The sequence below is a fragment of the Salarias fasciatus genome, chromosome 16, assembly GCF_902148845.1.
Source record: "Salarias fasciatus chromosome 16, fSalaFa1.1, whole genome shotgun sequence".
Taxonomy (NCBI): domain Eukaryota; kingdom Metazoa; phylum Chordata; class Actinopteri; order Blenniiformes; family Blenniidae; genus Salarias; species Salarias fasciatus.
In genome coordinates this window covers 25,089,696-25,111,188 of record NC_043760.1, presented here as the reverse complement: position 1 = coordinate 25,111,188, position 21,493 = coordinate 25,089,696, and the positions used below count along the sequence as shown (strand labels likewise).

General features: G+C 45.4%; 1 protein-coding gene across 1 annotated transcript in view; it reads right to left on the bottom strand.

The window, feature by feature from the left end:
* Positions 1 to 525: 525 nt before the first annotated feature.
* anos1 (anosmin 1) overlaps positions 526 to 21,493 on the bottom strand; it is a 42,539-nt gene continuing 21,571 nt past the window's right edge. Inside the window, exons 5-14 of the mRNA XM_030111861.1 lie at positions 16,686 to 16,870; positions 16,195 to 16,324; positions 13,742 to 13,947; positions 12,019 to 12,163; positions 10,891 to 11,037; positions 7,008 to 7,096; positions 5,661 to 5,832; positions 5,014 to 5,234; positions 4,146 to 4,287; positions 526 to 1,766 (exon numbers count right to left, since the gene is read on the bottom strand). Coding sequence (XP_029967721.1) covers positions 1,708 to 1,766; positions 4,146 to 4,287; positions 5,014 to 5,234; positions 5,661 to 5,832; positions 7,008 to 7,096; positions 10,891 to 11,037; positions 12,019 to 12,163; positions 13,742 to 13,947; positions 16,195 to 16,324; positions 16,686 to 16,870 — 1,496 coding nt within the window. The 3' untranslated portion in view covers positions 526 to 1,707. The remainder of the gene's footprint in view (positions 1,767 to 4,145; positions 4,288 to 5,013; positions 5,235 to 5,660; positions 5,833 to 7,007; positions 7,097 to 10,890; positions 11,038 to 12,018; positions 12,164 to 13,741; positions 13,948 to 16,194; positions 16,325 to 16,685; positions 16,871 to 21,493) is intronic.

Below are 21,493 nucleotides of genomic sequence, written 5' to 3'. Positions count from 1 at the left end.
AGAATATGTCTTAAAGACAAACTGCTGTGAAACACCGCACTCAGAATTTCTAAATATCTGCTTTAAAAGGCTTTCACTTCCACACATGAGGAAAAACAAAGAAAGTTTGCTTCAGCTTTTAACACAACTGTCACACGCTCGCACACGGCACATTAGGTTTTAGCTCTCAGTGTCACTTTCCAGCTTTATTTTCTTGTAAACATCTGCACTTTTCGTTTTACGAGGGCGAGAGCCCGCCGGGCAGAAGCGGCGTTTAACGCTTCTCGAACACAGGAGAAGAAGGCCGAGCCGGTCGGCTCTCCGGCGTGTTTATTTGGACTCGCAGGACACGTGTCTCCGGCTGCAGGACCCATCAGTGGCTGCGCTGTACGCCGGCTCTGCCACGGCCGATCCCACAGCCAAAATAAGCAACGCTAATTGCCAAATACTTGCAAATTGGAGGGAAGAGTGTGTGTGTGTGTGTGTGTGTGTGTGTGTGTGTGTTTACTCCTCACAGCAGCTCCCATCAAACAAACAGCAACAGGCTCAGGTTAAGGATTATTTTATTACTTAGCAGTTTGTACAGTTTCTACCATGGAAAAATAACATGTAACATAAGACTGTATTTACAATTCCATTTTTACAAAATGTCTTTACAAGATTTTTTTTTTTCCTTTTTTGTCGGTTCAAAAATTTGAGACTAAAACACACAAAAAAAAAAACAAACATTCACATTCACACACATCCAAACCAAACTTTGTAATACACACATAAATAAATATAGACATTCACTGACTGCTCCACGACAAATATTTCTACAGCCAAGAACATGTACAATTCATCGTTTCCACACACGTGATAATTTCATTAATAAACATTACGTATTACTCCAATATATTTATTTGTTAATCTGTTAATGAAATGTTGCTAACATATCGAAAAGAAGTTAACACAGACGTTACCTCATGCCAACTGAATGCTAACGGTTGTCATGCAAAACCATTACAAGCTTACAATTTGAAGCAGGTAATTCATTTACAGTTCTAAAAAATCAAAATGGGCGACATGCAACGAACTAGGTGAGAAGGCCTGGGAGTTAGACGACGACGACGACTTTAGTTACATGATCCATCGGTACGGACTGCGTGCCGAAGCGCCTCTTTCATGGGTAAACACAAAATAAATAAATGGGTTTCTACTTTTCCTTTCTTCGTGAATGAACACTCGCTTTGACAAGTTCGGGCCTTTCAAGACGTCCTCAGTCCGGATCCCAGAGAAAATGTGCTGCTTTCAGATTTTGACCGAATCAAATTAACAGTCTGTTCCTTGTGCACAATGACAGCTCGATCACAGTAATTCTGCTGGGGAGGGAAATGGAGGAGGAGGAGGAGGAGGAGGAGGAGGAGGAGGAGGGGGATGAGTCAGGAACCAGCGATAAATATGAGAGCTCGCTGTATAAATTTCACTGTACGGGACGAAGCCGTCCGGTGACTTATAAGTCAGGAGAGGAGTTCAGAGGGAGGAGCTGACATGTTGTGGAGCCTGGAGAAGATAGACCCATATTTCATGAGCCAGGTGGGGGTGGGGGGGCGCTGGAGGGGGGGGGTCAGTTCATGGTCTGGTGCGCGGCGTTTCTGTTTGGTTCCACACATTCCTTCGCTGACAGACAGGAGCGAGCAGAGGGCCACCGGTACGTCTCCCCCGTCGGGTTCGCCTCGACCCGCAGGCTCAGTGCCTCTCTACCGACGGCTTCTGGTGGTGGGAGTGGTGCTGCCGCAGTCTGGGTCCTGGAAACACACACACATACACACACTTATTCAAAGGCTTGCGAGAGAAACACTTGAGGGGGTTAGATCTTAGTAGAGAAGCAGAGTGGATTACTGCCTTTATTCCCGCCCTTCATAGTGATCAAAGCTGCTTCACCAGCAGACGGGAGGAGAAAAAAAAACACAAATGTACTTGAATAAAGAAATGTTAGTGACTCACACGATATGCACACACTTTACAGTTTCTGTTGTTTGCTTTGTTCTGTGCTGGAGTCTGAAATGTTTGCTAGCTGGAAGATTTTTCTGATTATAAACCTTATTGTCACTCTGCAGTCAGATCCTGATACATGATCATTTGAACAGAAGCATAAAGATGTGAAGTTTTGTGTTTCAATATATTTATTTAAACTAAATCATCATTATTTTGACCTGCTATTTGTTGCACTTTTATATGATTTCCCACGCTCCACTTTAATCACAAATCCCACCCTGGTAATAAGTGATGGGAACTGAAGCTGCGTCGCTGTTTTGCTTCATGCTTTCGCTGATAAACGTAATCAGCTGAGTTACACTATCGCTTCATATCAGAAATGTTCATGATTTCAGCTTTCTCAGGGTAGTTTGGCTAAGTAGCGACCTTAAATCACTATCGCGTGTGTGTGTCACCCTGCTTTGGAGTCAGATCCAGTAACACTGGACTGGATGAAGCAGTACAGAGAGCAGAGGAGGACAGATCATGCTGTTTTTAGTTGTTTACAATCAGAATATCCTTTCAAACAGAAAACTATTCCCTTGTCACATATTGAACTTCGCCAGATTTCACTTTATTTTCTTTGGTTCTTACCTTGTGTGGCCTTCCTATGAAATACTTTCTGACAATGAGCAGGTTCAACAACTCCGGGTTTTATTTACATGAATCGTGTCAACAAACCTGAAACTGGCAACTCGAGCTGACTGAAATTTACTGGAAACTTTCTCAGCTAATTCAAACTTCTGAGCCTGTGGGAGACTTGAAACACACAAAGCATTCTGAAGCATGAAAACAGTGATGTCTGAAGGTAAATCATAATCGACAAGATCAAATGTTATAAAAACATGCTTGTCCTTGGCTGATGAAAGCAGTATCTGACACGGCTTTCTTGACTTTCTGTCTTTTGTGAATTCTAAAAGAAAGAGTCAGAGAGGAGACAATAAATCCGTTTGATGAGTTCACTGTCACTTGAATCTTTATTTATCATGTCTCAAAACTATTCAAGAGTCTAGATTTTAAGAGTTGACAGAATGACTAGTTTTAATTGTAGATAATAGCTGCAGTCTCTCTCTGAATGCAATCCTGAGCTGGAAGGATGAAACCGAGTGTAAAAGCATTAACAGTCTTTTCACCTTTAATGCGTCTCACACTGACATCTACGAGCTGAAGAAGTCGAACGGTCTGAGAATCTCTTACAAGGAGATCATGCTGATTTTTAAACAGTCGGCTTGTAATCTCCTCATCCAGGTTTCAGACTGATGAAATGTGGGTCGGATGGTGAGAAGGAACCATTTATCTTGAGCATATTGTAGTTTGGTGCCGGTTGTATTTGCAACATAAGTTACTCTGCACATGAAAGCGGTATTGTCTCAGAATTTATTGTTTTAGGTTAACTGGAATGTGGTAATAGACAAGACTATTCTGTACATCAGTTATGGCCAAAATGACAGCGTCCTGGAGGACCCCGGCCCGCCCAGCGCCCCCCTGAGGCTTCACTCAGGACCGCTGTCGTCCTTATTTCCAACAAATTGTTTGACATTTCAGAAAAGCTGGGTGTTTTCTCGCTACACTAAAGTAAAAACCGCAGACGGACTGTAGACTTTTATTTATTGCGGTGACGTCAGACCGGGATCTAGTTTGTTATTCGGCGCTCGTCAGGAAAAAAAAATAAGCACATTGACTCGGATGACAACTTCAAGCTTTGAAGAAAGATCTCAAGAAGACCATTAGCAGACGTCAGAAAACGGTGATGAAAAAATGTCTCATGAAGGGTTTATTAGTCAAATTACACCCAGAAGGAAAGACATCAAACTCTCAATGATGCTAATCACATAAAAATCGATGCCAAAACCGCAGTAATCACTAATCGGAATAAGACACTTCATCTTGTCCTTATCTTAACTCCCTGCTGGACCTGTGTGGACAAAGCCTGTTCATCTGAAGCCCCTCCCCTCCCTCCTCCTCCTCCTCCTCTCTCCCCAAACCCATCAGAAAGTGAATCTCTCCTCTGGAGGAGTGAGCTCTAACATCCATGTGTGTTTTCATTACGCTTTTTAACTGTAAAATGTTTCAGGGTGTTGATTCCCTGGTCTGTTTTTGTCCTCTGACCACATCAGTAATTCGGCGTGTCAGCAGCTGACAGTACTTACGATGCTGTATGACGGGCAGTATGCTCGGGGTCTGGAAGGTCTTGACGGTGGCGGGGCCCTCCCCGCCGGTCGTGATGACTTGCACCTCCAGCCTGTAGTAGGTGGACGGCCGCAGATTCGACACCACCAGCAAGTTATGATCCTGCCGGGAGAGGGAGGGAGGGAGGGGAGCGGCGGGGAAGACACGCAATCAGCCGAAATACAACCGAGCACGCCTTTTTTGCAACTTGACAAGCGCTTTAATTTGAATGATCTGTGAAACACGGGAGTGTGACTGTCTTTGCGCGAGCCGCAGACAAAAACAAAGACTTTGTTTTCAGAAGGCTGGCTGCCTCTCTGCTCGCTGCCAGCTTGATAAAGAGTGCGGTGGGTGGTTTTATTTATAGACGAGCTCTCGGGGCTGGGAGGTGCAGATAGGCAGAACGTGTTGTTGATGGAGCAGATTATGTCAAAGAGCGGCTTCTTTTTTTTCTGAGCGCGCACGTACGCACGCACGGGTGGATGAAAGAGGGAAGACGTGAAGGCACATGAAAAGGGAGGAGGAGGAGGACTTGCAGCAGGACACAACACCGCCTCAGATCAGTCCCGGCGTCGGTTCACGTGCCTCCGCTTATCACAAGATTCATGCAAAGAGGCCACGGCGGCGTTATCCTCAAATCACCGCCACCTCTGACAGCTGTCGCAAATTGAAAAGCTGAAGACGGAGTGTTTTGTCCTGCTGCAGAGGATAAGAGGATTCCTACTGTATGTGACAAAGAAAGGCCCCCTGTGGTATCAGAGAGGAAAAAAAAACTAAACTACATGGCCTTTAGTGTGAAGCTGTTAGCACAGAAAAATAAAATCCTCTTTGACCCTAGAACAAACGTACCGGCGGCAGGATCTGGGACTGGGAGATGATGCTGTTCGGCAGGCTGTTTTGCCGGCTCTCAGTGGTGATCTCGGCCCAGGTGACCTGGAAGCCTGTGATCCGCTGGTGGGGGGCGACCCTCGACACTCGCCACAGGAAGTTGCCGGTGATGTTTCCCTCATTGATGGAGAAGGAAGCGGTGAGATTCTCCGGCTTCGCCAAAACTTTTGGAAGGCCCGGAGCTGTTAACAGAAAGGCGGTATTAATACCAGCGGAGACGGTTTCATATATTGAATAATACTTCATTTTTTGGATGAGGAAACTGACACCACTCAAATAAGAGGAAACTCTCTTCACAGCTTTGCCAAAATATAGAAAAAAAACCTTGCATGTTGTTCTCGAACCACACAGTAATAAATGGCTTGTTATATTTCCTGGTGATTCATTTGTTAAAAAAAAAAAAAACTTTGACATTGAGTTCTGTGCCAAGATTTTCAGAGCGCTCTCAGCTTTAGCCGCCAAGAATATCTCACAGCCTCTTCTTTTCACCCGGTATAGATTTTATCCATCATCATAATTACGCCATGCCGGGGTATCTAATTACTGTGTTTGCATTGTTGTGGATCAATGCGAGCTGACCTCTAGGTGTCAAACGGCTGAGCGCTCACCTCCCTCCCCGGGGCAGGGGATGTGTTTGTGAGTCTTGCTCCGGATGGTGGCGCAGGATGGGGTGAGGAAGGTGGTGCTCTCGTCCTTGGAGCGTCTCTTGGACTTCAGCATGTGAACGGTGACTTTGTACTTGCAGGAGAACAGCAGGCCCGGGAGGTTGATGTAGTTCTCCTGAGCGGGGAGAAGCACATTATTCAGTCCTGATGACTTTGACGTGTCGCCCGGGTCAGGTCCCGCGGAGCTCGGGAGATAATTAAATACACGGCGCCGGGGCGGATCACGTTCCCCGCTCAGGCTCCAGGAGCATGGCCCACATTACCCAGCGCTCACATGTTAGGGGTGGAAGAACCCCGTCCTCATATTCTAACAGTGATATAACGGCTTTCCATAGCTTGTAACTGTAGCATAAACACGAGAGGAGTTTGAATAAGGAGAAGCGGCGGAGCCGTGTTGATGTGTAATTTACGATGAGAATAGCAGCAACGTCCAGGCTAATGAATGCTGCGCGGCAGTGATGCACTTTACATTCGTTTTGAACTTTAATCATTTATTGATCTTAAGGAAAAATGATTTTCTCGTCTCTCTCTTCGAGGAAACAAAAAAAAAAAGAAAAAAAATCCAGCTGACTAGTGGATTCAGACCATGCAGTAATAGAGGGCTTACATTAATAGGCAGTCCCCCGGGTATGGGTGTGTGTGTATATTCTCTCTGATATGAAACGGCTTTGATTAAAAGTGAATGAGGCGCTGCGCTCACATAAAAGCGCCGGCCTGGAATCCTTTGTGGTAATCTATAGAAATGGACGTATATTTCCTAGCAACCACGGCGCCGCTTCCCCAAGAATGTGTTGACTGCCAGGTCTCTGCCACGCCGCATCAGGCCGAGGCCAGGCAGCGAGCCTCTACCCCCACGGCCCCGCACACCCAGACCCGCGCACAGACAGACACTATTGCATCCTGCAACAAAGCCCCACGCAGCAGCCCGGCCGGGGCCACTGGAGGTGAACGATCCCCCCCCAACAACACCCCCGCCATTCCGGGAAACATTGTTTAAGTAAATGCGTTTTATTGGCCAACACACCACATGCCTGACCGCACGACTGACTCATAATATTCAAAACAACAGCCACCAGTGATCTGCCCGGTGCGAGCCCGGTGCTGCGGGGGTTTCGGGTTCACTCGGCGGAGCCGTTTCCTTTAGCCGAGTTGTCCTTTTCTAAACACCAGACAAAAGGTTAGGCACGTGCTTCGCATAGCACCGAGCCGCTGATCAAGCCGTGGCTCTGCGCGCCGCTCTCTGAAAGCGGAGCCCCGAGCTGGGAGTTGCCGATGGGGGGGGATGCTGACCTGCGTGACGGATTTCTCCGGTCCCCGGGTTTCGTTTTGGCTGCAGTGCTCCGGCATCCACTGGACGTGGTAGCGACTCACGGAGGGATCTGGAGACAAAGAATAAGAAGAATGATTGCACCGTTTCACTGAGGGGGAAGAAGAAAAAAAAACTACTCAGATTTCATGTATTTTTTTTTATATCTTAATAAATGCAAACATACTCCACATGAGGACGGCCCTGCAAGCTAAGTGCAGGAGTTATACACATAAAAATATACAAGGACATGCCTTTAATTCAAGTTTTGACAAAAAAAAGCTCACATTATTTCCATTTGAATGTATCACCACCAAGTATACTGTTACACATTTTAAAGTATGGAAGTTTTAAACTCCATGTTTTGACTTTCAACGGTACTTTAAATGTCAACTGCATTAGACGCGAGGCGTGTACAGTACGCCACTTCCCACATCAGTGAGGAGCATGCATCTGGGAGACGAACAGAGGAGTGCAGAGCAGCGTGACGGCGTTCGGCACTTGAATGGTGGGGGGGGTCAAAGGGCAGGGAAGATGTGGAGCTCGTGTTGCTCAGTGCTGCGCTGGTAAATAACATCTTTTGGTGGAGGCGGTGTGATGGTGTGAGGCGGAAAACAAAACAGTTCATTCCCAGTAGGTTGCACACTTTATCAATACTTTTAGATCAAATTCAAATGATAGTGAAACTCGCCATTTCAAACCAGGGGCGTAAAGCTCTGATGTGTTTTCCCCTTTGTTTTACTGCAGAGATGCTCGAGTATCTTTTTCTTGGCAACGCCTCTAATGAAAAAGCTGAAATTTCTTTGAAAGTCTTTTTTTTTTTTTTTTTTGCCACAACGATTTTCTTCAGGCTTATTTGTGCAACAGCTTTCTCAGGCTGTGAGATTTCTGCAGCCTTCAGCGTGCACGTTCGCACAATCTCTCCCTCACAGTATAGATGCTAATGTAATCTTGCTGACAAAGAAGTAGCCGGCTTTCACGGCAGCGTCTTGCTGGAATTGTCCGTTTAGTTCTTGGTCTTGCCGTTACAGAAAGGCAGATAACACATTTCAATGTAGAAAGGTACAATAACCAGAAAACTCTGTCCATGCTCAGACTCCCACCTCCCCCAGTGATTTCTACCTGTGTGTGAATCAGGTCTAATGCTACTAAAACAGTGCAACTTACAGCAAGAAAATTCCACTTAATGTCCTCTTTATAATTTTCACACTTTGCATTATCGTGCCTGTCTCCTGCCCTTTTGGCAGTTTCTGCTTTAAACTATTTATTCACACCTCGTAGCAGCTGCAGCCATGCTTATACAAAGAATACGTGTTGACAATGCTTCTGAAAATATTCTTACCAGCACAGGAAGGCACAAAAAGTTGGGCGCTGCATGAAAACAATATAAACACGAACAATTCACCGACTGAAAACAATTACCACATCCATGTACGGAGCGAAAACAACCGCTGCTGGTTCTGGCAACTGAAACGCTGCAAGATTGCTGACCAACAAAAGTGGCCTATCTATGTGGGAATTTCTTCCTTTCTCTTTTCTTCTCTAAATTCAATCGGTTAACCCAAAAAGCCAAAACAATTCCATTTAGTGTTCCCAAGAGAAAAGTCTGAGGTTTTTTTTATTTTTACTGCTTTATATAAGCCGGTGCAATGGGTCATTTAAGATTGTCAAAGTTTTGTGTCAATTATCTGTTAAGTAACTGGTAACGAGTCGCTGTAGCTTCGCTGGAACGGAGGTTTTAGCAGCTGATCTACATTATGGTCCCTGAGCTCCTCTTCCACATACAAATGTGCTTCAGCAGCGCTCGCCAACTTGCTCCCAGAGAATTACTAGACATAAAAATGTGACTCTGTGGAAAAAAAACAAAAAACAAAATGTGCTGTCAAGTAAATGGGATGTTTTTAGTCATCAAACAAATGCAGCAGGGTAAGAATAATAAAACTCCTGGCTGGATTTAGGGCCCTGGTTTATGCGTTAGGGTTTTGTTAGGATGACATTAAAAGACAATCTGACAGGCTCAAATGATTAACTGATTCACATCTCCCAGATTACAACTCTCCATATCTGAAATCGGCATTTTCACGATAACAGACGTCTCTGAAAATAAACAGAAACTTAAAAGTATTATCTTCTCCATCTTCATATTTGCTTATCAATCCTGAGCTTCCTGTTCTATGAAGCCTTTATTGAGTGGTTTGGTCTGTGCTTTGACGTGGAGGCGCTCGTCTTGGACGGAGCGGCTCTGTGGAGCGCAGACTCCAGCAGCCAGGTTCACGTCAGTAACGTACGGGAGCTTCTTACGCACTCATCAGTTGTGTTTATCGGCCCATCTCCCTCATCTTATGTTACAAGATTTATTATTCATTCCACTGTGTGCAATACTTGGTTGATTAATAATTGAGTTGTGCTATGTTCACCCCTCGGCAGGGGCCTGGGTTGTAGTGGGGAGATAAAAGGGGTCCTTTGAAGGCTTAGACACAGATCTGGCACTTGAAGCCCCTGAGCTCTTTGGAAGCAGAAGAGAGGAATTACAGGGAAGCGGGAAATTGGGGAAAAAAAAAATAAACAAGATATGCTCAGCCGAGTTTGACAGAGAGGGGAAGCGCGATGTAAAACAAGAATTGGGACATGGAAATCAGGTAGGGAACAGAATCTTAGTGTTGTTGGATAAATCACGACTGGAAGCGAGCCTCAGAAGTCCCGCCACCGCCGCGCTGCTGCGTATCGTCTGGACTCAGACAGACGAGCGATATTTTATCTGAGCTGGTGCGCACCGTACACTCCTCCTGGAGACAGCCCAGGGGCCGGGCTGCTTTGAATCACAGAGACAACGACGGAGGGTTTAATCATGGTTCAGTTAACCTGTCCCGCTCACTGTCACACAAACCAGATGTCCAGAGACCCCGGCTCTCCGGGCCATCTGCACGTCTGCATGTTTACAGTAGTGGAACCCAGGTTGTTGGGAGTCGAAGCCAGGGTCATCCCTCAGTCTAACGAGTGGCGCGCACACACACACACACACACACACACACACACCGCAGACCAGGACCACAAAACGACACACAGAAAGGGAAACGGGACCAGGATTAACTCTGCACTTGCAACACTGCGATTCCCCAGGCAGGCTTGATCCCCATCAGCAACACTCAGCTGTGTGAGAGCAGGCCAGCCCTGCTAACAGCTCCGGGCCAACCCTCTCTCTCTCCCCCTCCGCTCTCCTGCTCTCAGTCTGATTCAGCAGTTGGTGTCTCACCAGGCCTCTCCTCCAGCCAGGGTTTGCATTCTTGACTTCAAGATGTGGAGTTTGGCTTGGGCGATGACATATATTAGTAACATAACATAGACCAGTGAATGGGACTTGACAGGTTACCCTGAGAGCATGGCTTTCAAGGTTTCCATATTTTCACTTTGGTATTAGCAGAAGGTTTTGGGAATGGACGCTGCCGGGGATGGGGGTTGGGGGGGCGCTATAGGCTTTAACCCCTTGCGGTGCTACAGTCCAGCAGCATGTCTGCTCCCCATGACATCAGGTCTTGTAAAACAAAGCGCTCCGCTTCAACGCTGATGCAAGAGTGAGAATCCATTAAATGCAGCTGTCAATAAATCCCATCGCAGGGCTCCGGCTCTGTGTGTTTACTGTTCTCCGCTAAACGGTGGCTCGGCTCGACCGAGTCCACCTGCAGCTTTACAGCATCTCGCCCAGCACACACAAAAAAGACACGTTGTTCCATTTACGCCATCCGATATCACGTTTCTCAGAGAAATCCGCAAACATTTAAGTCAATAAGAATCAGTCTTAACAGTTTATCACAGCGTACATGGGTTTTATTGACTGATGGCCATAACGGGGTGCTATCGAGTGCTCACCTCCTCGGTTCTTCCAGTATACGCGGACCTGCAGCTGGCCGTCCTGGTAGAAGGGCGTGCCCACCTCCAGAGGGCCAGAAGGACGTTTGGCTAGGGTGGAACCAAGAGGGGATATCTCCTCCTTCTTCGACTTGAGCACTGATTTTGCTGGGAAGTGAAAGAAAAAAATGTTTGCTGCTATAGCTCAAATATGACAGTTCTTGCAATCGGTCCAGCGTGGTAACAAAAACACATAATAATTTCTGAGTAAGATCAGAGCAGCAAACAACGCAGCGAACAAAACGGTCGCCATGAATTATTGTGCTTTAACTTGACGTGTACACACACCGCGAGCACTGTCAAGGCTGGAGGTTCAATTTACTCGACGACAATGCTTGCAAAAGAAACAAAACTAAAAAGAAAAAAAAAAAACATTCAGCCTGTGCTTCCTAAATTATCCCGAATACTCAAAGCTCCAAATGATTGCAGATGTGCTGTCATCATATCTTGGCCATTCATGCGTTTTGCAATCCTCGCGATGATTGTTTGCCTGAAGACTGTCAGTAATTTAGCTAAATTCGGCTTTTATGAAGAGCAAACAAACAAAAACAAAAGCGGATTCTGCTCAGCCGCTTCAGCCAATCTTGTATAGATGTGCAATCAGAGAGCTGCAGTTACGGCCAGCTTTTGTTTGACTCCGGGTTCTGCGTGACCCTGCGAGTGGGTCCAAATCTGACCTGTTCGGTTCGCCAGATCACCGCAGTTATATCACTTTCTGAGTGGGTGGTTTACAACACTGATGGGTTCTGTAAACATGGCAACATTTCTACGAGCTACTATGCTAGAAGCTTTATGGGGATGTACTTGAGCAGGATATAATTTTTAACAAAACAGGATTGTCTTAATCCATTGTTGTGCATGGCGATATTGCTACACGAGGAAGGGATTTGTTCTCTAAACGACACAAACGCACGGGGCCACATAAGGATAATTAGGAGGCTCACCGAAATCAGACTCGAAATTTTAAAAGTGGATTTCACTGACTGGCGGACAGAGCCTTGCCAAAACTAAAAAAAAAAAAAAAAAAATCAATACCACACAGGGTTGTCAAAGCTGAGGGGACGGTACAGTGGAAGCAGCGATGGTTACCTGATTCATTATTCTGGTGGGTGGTGAAGTGGAGAGAAGCCTTGGAGCTCTTCAGGCGCACCTGTCCCCAGTATGTGACAGCCTGCAGCTCCACGGTGTAACTGCTGTTCTGCTGCAGCCCCTCCAGCTCCACCCAGCTCTGGCCCTGCGACAGCATAGAAACACACTCTGCACGTTGGCATTTTATGCATTACCACACCGACACTCGAGCCTCCTCCTCAAAGCCCCGGCGTTACTGTACCAGCCGTCGCGGCAGCCCGGCTCGGCCCCCGGCCAGCGCGGGCCTGTGGGAAAGCCCTGCTTATTGAGAACACATGTGGAGCGGAGGAAGAAGGGACGGCGGGGAAGAGATAGCCTTCGGGGCCTTATGAGAGAGAGAGCCGTGTTATCAGAGCCTCCCAGGGCTTCTTCGCCGTGTTTAACTTGCAGCATTCCTCCAGCAGCGTGAACTTGATGAGTTCTTGTTATTGACTGTGCCGTGTTTTGACATTCTTCAACCAGCAGGCTGCTTTCAAAGCCCCGAGGTGCCAAAGTGGAAACCAGTAGTACATGTGTCAATAGGTGTCTGGTGTCTCCCACCTCTATCGACTGCGCGCTACATCTGCAACGCATTTCTAAAGCTAATTCAGGAGAAGACTCCATAAAGGTGTGCGGGGACTGTCTAGACAATCTGTCTTTCTGCTGGAGTCTCTCACAGGCCCTGGGACACATGCTCTGTATGTCCAGTCCTCTCGCTTATTTTGTAAAAGTTACAACTTTTAAAACACCAAATGCATTTAGTTATGCGCATATAAGTGAGTTTTGAGGAGAGTCGATGATTAATTTATACAAGCTCATGGACCCAGTGCACCAGTTCAATCATGTTTTTTTTACTTCAAGAGGAAACTAAAAGTCTGTGAGTTTACGAATTTTCCAAGTTGAGAACTGTAAGCTTATGTAACTCGCTTGTATGTTTCTTTGTGAGAGAAAGCAAGGCGTTTGTCTGTAACGTGTCAAATAAAAGGTTATAAACCCTCTTTTTTTTTTGGCAGGAGCCAAAAGTTGTGAATATTCCAAGGTGAAAACTAAACTGCTTCAAGAAATAACAAGAGCCTTATTCACGGGAATCGGGGGACCCTCATTTAAGCACTATATTTATGTCACTATTACAGAATGTTTCCTCAGGTTAGGAATTTTAAGTACAGTTATGTAGACACTCAATTCTTTTGAGCCTACTGAGAATTGTGGTTGAAAAAATAAAACCAATAAAAAACAAACAACACTTCTGAAACAACAGTTTTCTAATCAAAGCCAAAGAAAGAGAAAACGAATGAGTATTTCTGGCGAGAAAAAAAGGACAACACAAACTGAAATAGCTCAGAAAAATCAGTCCTGAAATGATTAATCAGCATAAACACAGCTATTCATCACACTTAATGTGTTTTCTTTAAATTCCAAACTATGTTTAACAGTTCTTTCATCAGTATAGGAAATTCGAACAAATGAAGAACATGTTGCATCCATCTGTGTGTGACTGATAGCCTTGCAAGTACATATAAATAAATGCTACTCCTACTGCGCGTTTATCTTTTTCTTTTTCACTCCAGTGCTGTTTGCATATTTAGAGAGACATATTGAGGCTGGAGGGGGAAAAAAAAAACGCTGAAATAATCTCAGTTGGGTCTTAGAAAGAGGATAAAGGGACGGAAAAGAACACATCACTAAGACAGCGTAAGAAGATTACCCCATTGGTGGTCTTTCTCCTTTTCTTCTTGGATGGCACCATGGACTTGGTGGGCACGGTCCAGCTCCAGAACACTTTGTAATGATGGATGGGAATGTCGGGTTCTTCTGGCAGGGTCCAGTTGAGCCGAGCGGTGACCGAGCCGTCTTCGCCCAGCGTCACGTTGGTAACGCGCAGACTGGTGGGTCCGGGAGGGGCGGACGGATCTGAAGACACGGCAACGGGGGGGGAAAAAAAAGGAAGAATTTAATACACCTGTGAGCATTTATGGAGGAACACGGTGAGCGAGGAGCGACTGCCTCTTGTCTGTGACGAATCTTAGTCCAAGATTATTTCAGGTAGAAGGTTTTTGTTTTACAGGCCGGGGAACCTTTCACCACCGCAGCTGAGGAGGGACGGGACAAGTACGGCGCTGTGTAAAGTAATTAGTCCTGCACCGACTGTCTGCCATGAGGTGTTATGACAGGTGTCATGTCATGTCCGTGACAGCGTTCTGCAGGACCGTGAGTGCAGGTTAGGGGTTAACAAACACATGCTGCTCTCTTTGGCTGCACACTCAACATTCCTGTACTCAAACTCATATGAGTGTGTGTGTGTGTGTGTGTGTGTGTGTGTGGAAAGCTGGTTCTGAACCTATCCATATGTGCTGTGACCCAGCCTGCTGCTGGCTGCTGATGTCAGCCTGGTTGCAGGAGGACTGGCAGGGCCACATGCCAGACGCCAGACTATTGGGAGCGATCCTGTAATGAGAAAATGATTCACGCCGCAGCCTGGTTGGCTCTCCTTCTCCTCTGCCCTCTTCCACCTGAAACACATTTAATCCAGTCCAAATACCAATTGGACACATCGGTTCACCATACCAGCTGATGTGGGCTGCGCAAGATAAATAAGCAGTCGGTTCCTACAAATTGCCCTGACAAAGTCTAGTGGTGCAAAATTGCATTCAGATGACTTAGCTGCACTATGTAAATAACAACGGCTTGACAGATCTGCCGGGAGTTCATCAAACCCCTGACAGCTCTCATCAATCTATCAATGTTCTGGCTCTGATTGGCCTGATTGGAGATGGGTTTCCATCCATGCAGCAGGATTCCTTTCCCACCCGCTGTCTGTCTGACAGAGGCCCAGATTTGCTCTGGGGAGCAAAATGTACGATGAAGGTTTGACAGGACAGGTCAACATACTACCAAACACAAACACACTCTGCATTTGGCACTGATTCTACTTTTTTGGCAGAATATAACAAGGACATCTGCTGACACTTCGCTCAGGAACGCCTTCGTACATACATGAATACACCGATGTGCAGTATATATTACATAAATCATGAAGTCGTCCTCGCAGTGTGTGTGAAGGACATAACTGCTGGGCACGTGGTTTTCTCCTCACACGCCAAACAAATGTTCGCGATCTGATTCCAATCAGATGAAATCGAGACGCAATGATATATTTTCAAAATCTGTAATTCCCAGGAACCGCAAAACAACTGTCCGTAACAGATGCCATGTGCGGCACAACGGGGCGATTGAGAAAGTGTGGTAATTGAGAGTGAGGCGGTAACACAGGATGCCATCGCAGCTCGTTTGCTAATCTGTGGCTCGGATCTGAAATGCGCCTCGGTTACGTCACGTTCTCTGGGAGCAAGACAACACTTGCATTCATTTGAAACCTGCTATATTAGGACTAATTCAGACTTATTACATTTTATATGACTGTAAAGAGGGGAAACCCCCTCCTTTGAAGACAGAACTGAGGATCCTCTTGTAGCGCAGTAATGTGCAGACTCGGTCGCTTTCTCCGTTCCTGCAGCAGTCTGCCTGGCATCAGCATAAATTTTATGAAGTCCCCAGAGTGAATTCGTAGAAACTCTGGTGGGGAGGCCTGCACTTAAAAAAAATTGTGGATAACAAGGTACGTGAAATAATTTAGTGGTTTAATTTTGCAGTTGGGTTTTGAAAGCATCAAAGCAGCGTAAAGCCCATCCAAACTGTCAAAAGTGATTCATCTACGTTTGGTTTTACCAATTACGCCGCAGTCATAAACAATTGGCTGCTGTTGATTGAGTCATTTGATTGAGTCACACCAGGAAAGGCAAACATGACTGAACGCACGAATGCACACACACAAACACACACGCAGAGGGGCCAGTCACTTGGTCAGAAACGATTGCCTGACATGAAAAATAGAATTAAAAAAAAAAAAAAAAAAAAGCATTTCATGAATCATAATTTCTTAGAACTAAGAAGTCTAAGTAAGCTTGGCCGACATGTGGAGGGAGTATTCGTCACGTCAACGTTGCTTTTTGTGGTCAAATGAGTCTTAAAACTCTTGGCCGGACTCCACCTGTTCGAAGGTCTTACCCAGAACAAATGGAGGGCAGTGGCTGTCAAACAGGAACTTACACACAATGCAAAGCCACACACTCACACACACACATACATATACACACAAACCTCTGGAGGAGCGGAAGTGTTTGCTGGGTGCAGTGAAGCCTCGGGTCCCGTGGACATTGACCGCTGCAACTCTGAACTGGTACCATCTGCTGGCTCTGATGTCGGCCAGTTGGATGCGCTCCTCTGCAGTCTGAGGGACAGATGGGGGGGGGATGGGGGGATGGGGGGGGCAAACCACAGGGGTCAGGGTTTACGTAGGGTCACAGCCCCATGTGAGTTTGCTGCCACATCAGTCATCTGTGTGTTTCTCTTTGCTAAAGTTTCAAAGACACTGCGACGGCGAGGAATGTGCAACCGCGTGCAACAGTCTGTCAGCAGGAGCACAGCTGCAGCGTGTCGCACGCCGGGACACGTGAAACTGTACTTCAGCTGCGACTGAAGCCCATCTGATTAAAAAGAAACCTAAGAGCACATCTGACTGGATTTGAAATGAAAAAGAAGAGGCTTAACAATGTCTCAGGTGCATTCCTCAATATGTTGCAGGTTTGTACCTGAGCCACTGTCTCCCACTCGGTGGCGTCGTCCTCGCTGGGGTGGATGCCGTAGTTCCAGCGGCGCTGCACCACGTAGAGGACGGGCTCCACAGAGATGTTGAACTTGGAAGACCAGCGGATCTCCAGCTGACCCGACGGCTGCTCCAGGAACACCAGCTCCTTCCTCGGCTTCAGGGGGACTCCTGAAGGCACAAGCAGAGGTTTCTGATGCTGTGACAAGGTGTGGAGCATTTCATCTGAAAATCAACTTGAAATCTGTTGTTTCACTCTTTTCGGACAAATGTAGGCTGAGAAGATAAATGACGGCGTCAGAGTTGGACAGATACAGATTTGAAAAGGAGACATGACTTCATCGCAGCAGATTTAACGCGCGCTGTGGGTCAACAGCATCATCTTTCTACTGTGACAGATCGTGATATTTCCTGGCCAGAGTGTTTTCGTAGCTGTACGTCTTCCTGATGACACACATAGTTTGCATTAAGGTATGCGAGATGGAGCACGTAGAATTACGGTCTCTCGTTTGTCTTTTTTTTTTGAAAACTTCATAAGACAAAAGTACCAACACACATATCTGCACTGAAAGGTAATTTGCATCACTGATCTCTAAATTCAGCCTTTCAGGCAAAGTCGCCGCGGCCATGTGCAATAAATTAGAGATTTATTAAGTGCGGGACTGGGCCAAACACTGTGCCAAGTCAAACCGGCTCTCTCAAGCAAATTTATTGCTGTTGAGACGTAGTGAGTTGTTGATTGAGCATCGGGTACAGTGATAATGAGATGGAGATTGGAAAAGCAAGTTTGGTAGTACAGGAGAAGGCCGAACACATCCCACAGTCCTCAATAAATCACCGAGCACTTCAGACCATTATGTTGGACCTGTGGTGCTGCAGAGCGATCCACCGCTGCTCCACATTTACGAACAGCTCTGCTGTATGAAACTTTGCTGCATGTCAGTAAACAACCTAATGAGGACTGTGTTTTGTATGCAGAGCATTAGAGCTCCTTATATTTCTATTCAGCCTTCATACACTGCATGTAAACATGATTGATTGAGTCACATAAAATTGTAGAAGGTGGAAGATGGAGGCGGATCCTTGAGCCACATGTATATAGAGTGTGCACTTTTTTTTTTTTTTTAATCTATGCGTTCTATCAGTTCCTTGCACACGAACAGCTGGGGGTCATTGTGCTGTGGTTTCACAGCTCTGCAGCGGAGTGTGTGCGCGTGTGTCTGTGCATGTGCGAACAAATGTGTCACGGTTCCCGCACAATAAACAACACCAAGGTAACCACAGCATTCCTCCTCTCTCTCTCTCCGTCTCTGCTCATCTTCCTACAAACTTGCACACAAGCGCACACACACAGCAAAACGCACACACACCGCCGCTCGCTTCGGCGATATGTGGGAGGACAATGAATACACTTTCTCTCAGACCGCTCCCTCCAAAGATAACTTTTAGGTCAGGTTTTGGTCCAAAAATCATACAGCCTTCATTTTTCAATGACTGCGGGTTTACTCCAAGCCATGATGCAACGGCTGTTGAGGCACGATCCAGAGTGCGGCGTTCATTCATGTCCTAATCACACCAACAATTACACTCCAGGAATATAATTCTCAATACTCACGCACATACTGTCATAATGACTCCTCTAATTACAGGGCTCGAACATAACATGGCAAATTCTGTTTGCGTCGCGTCGACTCGCAGCGCAGCGAGGATAGGACGGCGTACGGAGTCGGGGACTGGCTGGCTGACTGACTTGTTGTGACAGTGCAAACATGACTCTCACCGAATTTGATTTGATCTAATTTAATTCCGACACCCACGTTTTTCTCACATTATGTTTCGGAGCTTTGCTCTTCTTTTGATCAGAAAACATGCAAAACGAGTTGAATAGCATCATGTGTGGCGCTGCTTATTCCAAGAAAATGAAGGAAATGAGATATCTGCCAACATTAAAAATAAAGGCAATGGAGAAGTCTAACACACGTGGGGGTTTTGTTCGTTTCTTTTTCCGCCATATATGCAGAGCACGTTTGATCGCTGGCACGCTCACATAAATAAAATTCTGAGACAACATTACACAGTACCAAACCGTGTACAGCTTATTAAAGTAGGAAAAGAAGAAGCTTTGTTACAGATGAAAAGCTCAGCGGGGGTCCAATATCTCAGGGGTCCTGAAGTTTTTTTTTTCTGTTAGGTGCATGTACATGGGCAGGGGATCCCAGCCTACACACACACACACACACACACACACACATCTGAGAGTGATCTCACATGGGGAAACGCTCCATTTCTCCCCGCTTGTGTTTGCTAATGGCTTCCAGCATCATGGCTCATCACAGTGAGGACTGCGTACACACTTGTGCACACACAGAAACAATTACGCTCTTCAAACCATGAGCACCTAATTAGACCTTTAACACTGAGGACCGGGACAGGAATTCCATGTGGACTTTCACCAAAACGCTCGGTGTAATTCAGTGTAAATGCGGCGCTGACGGCGACCTGTCATGAGCTCAGTGTTTGGACTAAATCAGCAGGGGAGGCTGCTTGATTCTGAAGGTCTCACAGAGCGCTGAATGTTTTTCATTGACTGGAACACTGTATTGAAATTTTCAAGGTTACGCCTGCTTTCATCTTTCTTATATTAACGTGCCGTACACCTTTTTGAGCATGACATTCACCGTGAAGTCCTTCAGGACGTTTCCAAATCAAACACAAACACTATCAGGCTCTTCAGTATGCATAAGCTCAAACTGGCGAGTCACATGCTTTTGCCACTCGGTATTAAACACAGTCCACACGGTGAGAACGTGCTCAGATTTACCGCAGTGTGACTCAAATAGCTATAGTCTATCACTGCGGCGTTTCAAAGCTTCATTTAAACTCATCTTCCACTGCTCCCACTTCAACATCTCCTCAACTCTGTTATGGCCCGGGGCTGCAAGCAATTGTGCGCTGACAGTGTACATAATGTCGTTCCAAGTCCCGTCTCCGAGTTCAGGGGCCCTGGATTCTCGCACGCAGCGACTCGGCGCCCTCAGAACATCAAGTAGCCGTGGGATGCGCTATTGCTCTATTTTACTGGAGCAAAAGCTTCTGGGTACACGTGGGTCTGTGAAGGACTCCGTATCCAATGCAGCGAACGTAAGGCGAGATGTATTTTCTAATCTACAATGGAGAAAACATAAAGAATGTGGAGGGGAAGCTGAATGCAAAGAGATTAAATAACATTCATGGTCCCGAAATATGCAGCTACGTCACTGAGGATGCAAATGTACGTTTAACGCAGAGTGATTAATTACTTCAATGCTATTTCTGAAAATTATGCAAACTGCTGCAGCTAATCACATTAAAAACAGGATGTCTGTGTTGGACCACTGCACGATATGAAGTGTCTATTGTTGAATATAAAAAGTCGAGGAGGAGGGTGGATCTATTATTAAACTGAAACCACACTGAAAACAGCTCTGAGCAACAATTTAAAAAAGGGATGAATTAAGTGCATGGACAATTAAACACGTTTATGTTTAACAGTTTTGCATCAAAGCGAGTCAGCCGGGCTGCACTACTTTTCATTTCCAGCAATTAACACATTATCATGTTTTCTATCTGTTTTCCACTGCTTGGTTTATTTCTTCATCTCCACTGTTGTGTTTAAACACACAGAACCTGTACAACCTACAAAAGCTTTTAAAGTTCCTTAAAGGTTTCTACATGTAATTTTTGGGTTAAGACTGTGTAATTTAAAAACAGGTATATCAATTTCATCTTCACTGGTTACAGAAATGCAGAAATTGACAAGGTGTTGTAAGGATCACTTTTTGCTTATCAATTATCACTTTATGTTCACGCACTAGAATAATAGAAAAATAACATTTATTGGTAATTTGGCTGATAATGACTGAGAACATTTAAGTTATACTATAATATTTCTTTGTTTTTTAGTTGTTTGAATAATTTTTATTATCATTAATTCATGCATTTTTTTCTGTTGTAGGTTATTTATTATAAAACAAAATGTTTATATTTAAAAGAAAAGCACACAAAAACAATAAATTAAGAAGGAGGAAGTATATCGTCATTTTTTTTTCTACATTTTAAACTTAATTCAGATTCAAGCCAAGTGACATTCACATGGGGGAAATGGTAAAGTTATAATGCTCACAATTATCATTTCAGTTGATTGTATTTTCTCCACTACCTTCTTGCTCTATTGAAATATGAAATGCAAATGCCTGCCTCTCTTCTGTTTAAGTGTGTGTAACTCACTTTGTGATTTAAACTGTATCATTCTGGTGACTTGATTGTTTTTGCTTTCTCCCTTTATGGTTCCGTTCATAGTTGCCATTAACATGCGTCTCGGGTGAAGTATCGAGTACTGAAGACAGGTGAGAGAAGGCACCAATCTGGTGGTCTGGCTTTATGGTGCCAACTAAACCAGTTATTTTATTTTTTTCTGTTTCTGTGTGGCGTAGAGTGGGGAGGGCGGAGCCAAGTATCACTTTACCTAAGCTAATGCCGAGTGCGAACAGGGCCGATGGCGCAGCTTTACGTTACAGGCATTCAGCTCAGAAAACATGGAGGGTGTTTACTGTGAAACAGGCAAGAATTGCGAGAGCTGGCAGCCACTGTTCATTAAAAATGCATGAACAAAAATTAATGCTGGCATTTTATTTTTATCAGTGGATCAAATTTCAATACTGCAATAATGAAATGGATTAACAGGCTCCTCGGCAATGTACCATAAAGTAAGCTGACTTGTGCAATTTGCATGAAAAAATAAGGTATAGAAGAATG